Source organism: Manis javanica, chromosome 11 (assembly GCF_040802235.1).
Source record: "Manis javanica isolate MJ-LG chromosome 11, MJ_LKY, whole genome shotgun sequence".
NCBI classification, from domain to species: Eukaryota; Metazoa; Chordata; class Mammalia; order Pholidota; family Manidae; genus Manis; species Manis javanica.
This window is the reverse complement of record NC_133166.1, coordinates 63,158,598-63,167,038: the sequence shown is the minus strand read 5'-3', so window position 1 is coordinate 63,167,038 and position 8,441 is coordinate 63,158,598. Positions and strand designations below refer to the sequence as shown.

The 8,441-nt window shown below is 37.1% G+C and overlaps 1 protein-coding gene across 2 annotated transcripts in view; it reads right to left on the bottom strand.

Moving 5' to 3' along the window:
* Window positions 1–469: 469 nt before the first annotated feature.
* HSD17B12 (hydroxysteroid 17-beta dehydrogenase 12) overlaps window positions 470–8,441 on the bottom strand; it is a 214,515-nt gene continuing 206,543 nt past the window's right edge. For both annotated transcript variants that reach the window (XM_073216436.1, XM_017669711.3), the window contains 2 exons: window positions 2,229–2,378; window positions 470–1,982 (listed from right to left, as the gene is read on the bottom strand). In XM_073216436.1, coding sequence (XP_073072537.1) covers window positions 1,878–1,982; window positions 2,229–2,378 — 255 coding nt within the window. In that variant the 3' untranslated portion in view covers window positions 470–1,877. The remainder of the gene's footprint in view (window positions 1,983–2,228; window positions 2,379–8,441) is intronic.

Sequence of the window (8,441 nt, the reverse complement as noted above, 5' to 3'; positions counted from 1 at the left end):
TTGGGTTCAAACTTTATCTAGTACATGTCAGGCTATAAAATCAAGTCAACATAGAATCAAATCTAAAAGTCATGCTTCACTGTTGTGAAGGCCTGAGGAACACTGGTTTCCCTCACAGTATGCTTTTTCTTTTCATGTGCCTGGGAACAGGTTTTCATGTCATCATCTTCAACCTTGAGTGTCAAATACAAAAGGATACTTACCAAGTTGAAGCAGTCAGAGTCAAAACTCAGACGTATTGAGATTGCTAAGGGATTTCCTAGAGAGAATATAACTATTTCCTAACTGGGATAATAGAAAAAGTATTTTATGTACTTGTAAATAAATTCTTCCCATCTCTACCAATTTTACCACCAAAATGACCACCACCACAATCAACCAACCAACCAATGAGTGAAAACAATTAAAACATTGCCCAGGCCACTGTGATTACACCATTCCTACAATAAAGTGAGAGCAAAAGGCAATGTGTTTTTCATTAAAATTGAATTTATTCAACTTAAATAATTATTCATTATTCTAAGATTATGTTCTTCCTACTTTTTAGTGCTAAAAAGTCTTTCATATAAGAATGTTAATAGCAGATGGTAATTTGGGTTTTCCTGTTTTTGTTTTATATCCTTAACTGCAAAATTAGAAGCTAGAAACACTTCAACATTCCAATGAAAAATTCTTTTTTTTTTTTTTGCAAATTTACTGGTGCTTAAACCTAGAGCCTAGGAACCACAGCCTAGGTAAAGACCTACTTTCTGCGTTACATGTTTTACACATTGAATTATTTCTTGGTGAGTTCCCTAAACAATATATAGCAGGATAAAAGCAAGTCTTAATTTACATTAAGCCAGTATAAAAATGGCCTTAATTGCAAGCACCAAAGAAGTGTCTTCAACCACCAAAGAAATATGTTTTCAACCATCACCATGTATATATCATCTTTTATATCATATTTTGTCCTTTTATACCTTTCTTCTTATTAAAACTAATTGTATTGTTATCCACAGGGCACTGTCTTCAAAGTATACTACTACTTCGCTGATACCATTACTGCTCTAGGGGCAGCCTGTTGTCACAGATGTGAGCAGTATTCATGCAGTGCACAAACAAAGGTGGCTGAGGTACAAGCAGGCCACTTTCTTGGGTCAGTGTTTTAGTGGTACCACAGGTGGCTGCCCATCTCAATGCATATTTTGCCCATTTATCTTTATAAATCACACATTTAAACTTTCAGTATTTATATACATTTAAATTGAGAATATGTATTAGAGGAAAGCATATTTTAGTGGGCTTCATGTGTCAAAAAAACCTAAATTTCCATATATTATTTTTACATCATTAGCTACCTTTGAGTATATAAATGCACAAACTGGAATATGATTTAGAAAAACTGACAGAGAGCTATGCAAATTGCAGATTGCAGTGTGTCCTCCCATAAGTGAATCAATTCATCTCTACTCCCTCGAAGTGTTAAAAACAAAGAAGACTAGCTGGCCATTACTTTTTAAAGTATGCTTCAGATTAAATACAAAATAATCATCATTGGCATTTTGGGCCAGATGAAAACTGTTGAGTGTTATGTAGAACTCTACCACGATTTGCTATAATGGTTTTCCTTCCATTACACTGTCCCCACTAATATTAGTTCTCTATCCACTTAATATGACCATTTGTGTTAAACTTCAAAATAACTCCTGGGAATATCTAGAATTTATATCAGGAACTTCTGAAAGCACTTCTGCTTTCCTCCCAATTATGACACCATTTCACCTTATTAGTAACATTAAAACGGCAACTGAGGGTTTTTGAATGGGTGGGTGCCTTGCAATAAACACGCACAGGCTGAAGCATCTGGCCAAGTTACTCTATGCAGTGATCAATGGTTAGTTCTTCTTGGTTTTCTTCAGGTAGCGAGCTCGCATGGACTTGCCTACAATCATGCTCACTTTAAGATATATCCAAGAAGGCAGGATTGAGGATACTGCACCCTAGGGAAAGAAATGGGGAGATAAGTAATTATAGCCTGCAATTTGAGCTAAATTAAAGTGTAAGATCTTATGTTTTATGTTTTACTTATGGGGAGACTTTAAAGGCTTTGCGTATTTAAAAGTAACACAGATGTCTCCTTAGTACATCTAGACAACAAATAAATGCTAACACATCACATACTATTTTGTAGTTCAATGGGAAACCCCAAGCCAAAGTACTGATGTGGGACTTAAAAGTGTACATACCATAAGAGAATGGACCAGGTATCCATTGGTGCGGGATTGCACGCCCACTGTTTTAATTGCAGATTTCACAAACGTCTCTGACGAGGGTTTATCCAAAGTTGGCTTTCGGATTTTAGCCAGTTTTGTGGCTACGAAGTATGGCAGGACACTCTAGAAAGGCACCACCCCCACAAAAAACATCCATTGATTAGCAAAGGCCACAAACGCAGAATTCACTGTGGTGGTTGTTCTTTGTAGCAGAAACATTCTGATGAAATCTAAAGTTTGTATCCTTATATAGAGAGAAGATAAGAGAAGTGGCTTGACAGAGCACATGACAGCAAACAAAATTTAATAAATCAATCAATAAAACAGCATTTGAGACTAGAGAAAACATTAAAAACAAGCAGAAATACATACCTTTTTGAATCTTTAAAAAGAAGGCATTGAACACTGGAATGAAGAAGGAGATATCTAAGCTGGCCTGTGCATACAGTAAAACAACAAATTTGACTGGATCTATACTGTTGAAACTCAACCAAGAATTAGAAGTGCAAGTTGCAGGCTCCAAAATCTTGTGACTACAGACTATCTACTGTTAAAAGAACATATGGGATGTGAACAGTTCCCAGGAATGTGTTGTTTTAATTTGTCTGATTTTTCTCAAACTATTCAAATTCAGTTAGATAATATCCATCATATCATGATAAGTTTTCACAAATGCCTAGGGTGCCTAACTGGTTTTCTTGGTTTCACTGGATATGGCCGGTAATTGTAGGTCTGCTTTGGTTATGCAGCTGTATTCCTATTATGTTAATGTGTGTGCGCAATTTAATTAGTAGTTTAAAACCTATACATGCTTATGTTACTCTACAAGAAGATATGTCAAAGAAATAATCAATCTTCCCATGTTTTCTTCCATCTGCTACTTCTATAGCTTTTCTTTTTCCTTCCTAATAACAACCCTTAAGTAGAACTTGTGCCTCATAACAAAATTACCGAGTATCATAATTCTTCCAAGTGGTAAAGATACCTCAAGACAAATGCTGGGCATAGAAGCCACAGGGCATAAATCTGCAAAGAAGTAAAAAGCTAACCTTTTCAAACAATATTGCTTCTCTTTCACTTACCAACTTTACATTTCCCTGTATAGCCCCAGAAGATGACTGGTTAGCCAGAGACAGGTAAGATTCCTCAAGGGAGGAACAACCTAAGACAGGCACAGTCACAGGGGGGCCATCAGGTGAGAAATTGGGGATCAACAGAGGGGAGGCTTAGAACCCCACCCCTCACTGCTGTGAGAGAAATCTTCTGCATCCGTGGATGTTGTTACCCTTGTCTAGCTTGGATTAATACTCAGTCTATAGGCACGCACCTGATCATCTTCATTTGCCCTCCTTCAGCACTATACTATGTTTTCTACCTTTATCTTGCATCTACCTACCACTTTAGCATTTTATTTTTAAAAAATAATAACAATAATAATAAGGGAGAAATGTGGGATTCACATAAAAATCAAGTATAAAAATAAAACGAATATTCATATTTGACCTGATTGTTTATAGTTCATAATGCATGATCAAAACTGAAAATTTCTGTGATGACTGGCCTTGCAGTGTTCACCATGTAAGAACTTATTCACTATATAAGAATTTGTTCACCATGTAAGAACTTGTTCGTTATGCTTCAGAAGATTGGAGACTGTTGAGAACTAGACTTGGAGTTGATTAATGATTGTGCATTGAGTGCCCTAAACAGAATTTTATTGTGGTTAACAACCATTTGATCAATAAATATGAGAGATGACTTCTCAAAAAAAAAAAAAAAAGAATTAATTAAATAAAAAAAAAAAGAAGGCATTAAACAAATGTACAGAACAGAGATTCAGGACAGGACACTCTTTCCACTCTGATTCAACTCAACATTGTTACAAAACCACCAAGTGGGAGGTTCTTGCATTTTATTCTCCTAAAGAGATAATAGTATTTCCTTCATAATTTATGATTAATTACAATTGTTCTATCAGCTCTGGTCCCTTTAAAGTGAACATTTCACTTCCTCATGCTGGGGCTACCACTTTTCTTCTCTAGTTTCCTACCATTCTGCTTCTGAGTTTCATAAACTTTGTTATGGTAAGAGAGGATCTGCTCCCTGTTTTCCTTTGTTCTTTGTGGGGGTACAATATAACAAATGGAAATGGCTTGAGCAATAAGAGACCCTTGACAGGATTGGTGTGGGACGACATATCTGCACATTGCCTTTTAGAGGAATTTAACTAGTGGCAGGTTGCTTGTGGCTTATGCTTGCTACATTTGGGATATGATTCAACACAAAATATAAGGGGAAGCTGTTACAATTCCTGAGTCATGATACAAGAGGTTCCTTCTATACTGAAATAACTTGGGCATGGTTTTTCATCAAAGAGTGAATGTATTCTGTGTATATCTCACATTTGTGAAAGCAGAAGGTATACATTATAGCATTTTATTAAAGAAGAGGATCTGTTCCAAAACAGGTGGTCAAAATAAAACACTTCATTCCCAGAGGTAGAAATAAAAACTGAGATGTACTTAAACTATGCATTTCCTACCTGCAGAGAGCTAGAAGGAATGTTCCCATCTCTTTAGGCTATTTGCTTTGCTGTATTGTTTTTTCTTTTTTATACTTTTTCCACTCCCAAGTCTGAGTCAAGGAATACAAGTCATCCTTCTTAACAAGTGAGCTGAAATGTCAGCCTACCCGTTAAGAACCTCCGAGCCCAAGGGCCTAACCACTGCCCCTCTCTACCTTTCTCTTTTGCAGTCCTTGCAGCCACAAACCCATACTAAGTAAGCTAATGTCCCCAGACACTTCAATTCCCAGGGCCATCTAATTAAGTGACTTGGCTTTTGAGAATTTGTTTACTTGAATTATCACTATATATATATCCCTCACTTAACAATCAAAACTATGTCAACGGTCTTCAATTTTAAAACCATGTTGCTTTATACAGTATATGAGAGCACAAACCAAAGAGAGACCTCAGACTAGCAAACAGTATGAAATGCAGTGTTCAGTGAGGCTCTAACAAAGGGTAAGGAAAGAAAAATTTGTTCACCAAGATGAATAGAACAGTACGAGTATACACATATATTATGTCTCAAATAACGAAGGAACATAAGCAAACCATGTCACATATCTATGCCTCAGGTTTCCTGGTTACAAAAAAAGTCAAGATTAAAAACTGTTCCCATATAGAGATCACAAAGCCTGCTAAACATACTGTAAAGTTTTGAGCATCTCAAGATAAAGATGGTCTGATAGACTTTCACTGGCCTAAGTATAATTCTCTATCCCCCACTTTGTGTGTGTGTATATATATGTACACACACACACACAGCAATAAATTGGGCTATTTTGATCTTGTAGAGGAATTAAGTCGCACTGCCTAGCTGAACCACTTGATGGTGCCACAAGTTAACCCATTACTCAGCTAAACCACCCCGACAGTCTGGAGAACCTCCTGGCTCTGAAGGTGGGGACAAAGGAAGCATACGCAGGAATTCCAAGTCAAATTATGTTTTTCCAACTAAGAAATGTAAATTCCATTCTGTAAAGGGTATTTACTTATTTTCACAATGGTTTAAAATTAAGGTAGCTAATATGGCCTAGTGAAGCATGGAAAGGATTCAGAGAGGAAATAACTTTCGAAACATCTTAAGGGAAGTGGAAGAGATTGCCAGCTAAACAAATAAGGAAAGAACATTTTGGGTAATGAGAACAACAGAGGAGACACAGAGAGCATGATGTTCTCAGGGAACTGTACATAGTTCAGTATGGTTTAAACACTAGAAATGTCTGAAGCAATGGCAGGAGGAAGACTAAACAGTACAGAAAACTAAATCCAATCACTGGTGGGCAGCATTCAAACTTGTAGAGCTAAGCTCTATGAAGACATAAGTCTTGCTCACCACTATATTGTCAATGCTTAGGACAGTACCTAGCACATAGTAGGGCACAAAGATCTGTTGAATGAGTTAGCAACAGAACACTTAATTATTGACAACACCAAAGAAACATATGGGGGTCCTTTTCCACTGCTACAGTCCAGAAAATTAATTACACCAAGAAGTTGACAATGTAATAGGAGAGTTTAAACCAAAATTTTAGATATTCTGAAGCTTAAACAAGATCAACTATCTAAACAAAGGCAAACTTAGAGGTCTAGCTACTTGCCAAGACCTTAAAAACGATTATTTCAAGTTACATAAAAGCAAAGAAATATGTCAAAATGTCATCTAAATAGCTGAACAAAAAACCCATAAGGAATCATTAATCCACTTTTTCTGCTTACTCAGGAAACATTCCAGGTAACAGGTCATAATACTTGTATTTTTGACAGAAGTATTTTGGGCAGAACAAATTTTACAAGTTGCAGAAGCTCAACAATTTGCCATTATAAATAATACCACTATGAAACAACTCTATCTTGACAGCTACAGATATGAGCAAGTGTCCTTGTCTCCAAAGTTGGAATCCCAAACTGAAAATAATTAACTAGGGCATTAAGCAAAGCTGTTGATGTTTTGCCCTTGCTCAGCCTATTAAAAAAAAAAAATCCCTGGAGACAACTCTGTTATTTTTTTCTCACCCTCCAGAGTAGCTCGTTTAGGTATCTTGTCTTTACCAAACAATATAGGGGGCCTTAATTCAGAATGGGGAGGCTCCTACAGCTGAATTGTCAGAGTAGTGGGAAGATGTCTAACACTGCATGGCAGGTATTCAAGATTCACAGACCCTTGTAACTTCAGGTAGTAAGCAGAGCATCTATGTATTATTTCATGTAGTCATCTGTATATTAAACATGCCTTCTCAAATTTAAAAATGACCAGAACTCACAACCACACTTTTGAAAATATGAATCCAGAGGATGCCAGGCTACAATCTGTTTGTACAATATGGAAATCTAGACACAGTTTCTAATCAGTCTTTCTGAGCAAGAAGCTACGTGTCACCTGAATGCCTTCTTAAGGCAGAGGCTACAGTTCCTAGGCATTTTAGGGATTTTTTTTCTCCTTAAATCTGTGTATTTGTCTCCCATTTCAGGATGCAGTATCCTCCAGAAAAGTCTGAATAATTTTAAGTAGATCCTAGTTTTGAGTTAGTATCCTTTTATTTGCAGACAATGAGATGAGCATTTCTACCAAAGGGCCCTTGATTATCTCACTAGTAGAAACCCTTGGATTTTCCAGAAAATGTTAGGAAAAAGGCATATTCTGATGGTGCAGAGGTCCCTGATTACATGGCGACACGCAAAGGCCCCATAGGAATGTTAGGTAGAACCTCAGCACCTAAGCCCAAAGTAAAGGAGTTAAGATGTGTGTTCTGCACAAAGAAATTCCTTGATAAATGCTGGCTGGCTGATAATCTTAACAAATGATTTACCTCCAAATTTGTGGAACGTGTATGTTGACATTCAACGAACAAAAGGAAAACCAGTTTAATTTCACAAAAAGCATTTTATTAACAACAAATATTTCCTAAACACCTACTAGGACACTGTTTTAGGTACTTGGAACACAGTTACGAACAAAAACAAAGTCCTTAATTTTACAGAGCTTACATTTTACTGAAAAGGGAGGAGGGTGAGAACACAGGGACTACAAATAGTAAAACATGTATACAATACTGGGAGATGACTATAAAAAGGAAAAAGAAAAGGAACCTGAGCAGAGGATAGAGGTGATCAAGGCTGTTCCTACAGGTGGTGAAGGAAGGCCTCTCTGATGTGGTAAGGTATTGCCTGGTCTCAAGATCTGAATGAAGGGAGGGAACTAGCAAAGAGTCTACAGGTAATGAGCCTTTTATATGGAAAGGACAGCACACGCAAAGGCCCAGAGGTGGGACTGTTGATAAAGTGTCTGAGCAACTGCCAAGAACGGGTGAGATAATGTGGGAACATTTGAAATCAGAACATGGTGGGTCATAAGAATTCATGATTTTACACTAAAACAGATGAAAAGCCATGGGAGAATTTTTTAGAAGAGGAATGAAAATGACTTGGGTTTTGCTTTAAAGAGATCACTCTCACTGCCAGCAGCAGACTGTGGGAGCTATAGGCGAGGAATGGGAATAGGGAGGCCAGATTGAAAGACACCACAAAATGTCAACATAAGAAATCACGGTGGCTCAAATCACAGTGGTAGCAGCAGTGGTCATGGAAGGGGTAAGACAACGGATATGTTTCAAAGACAA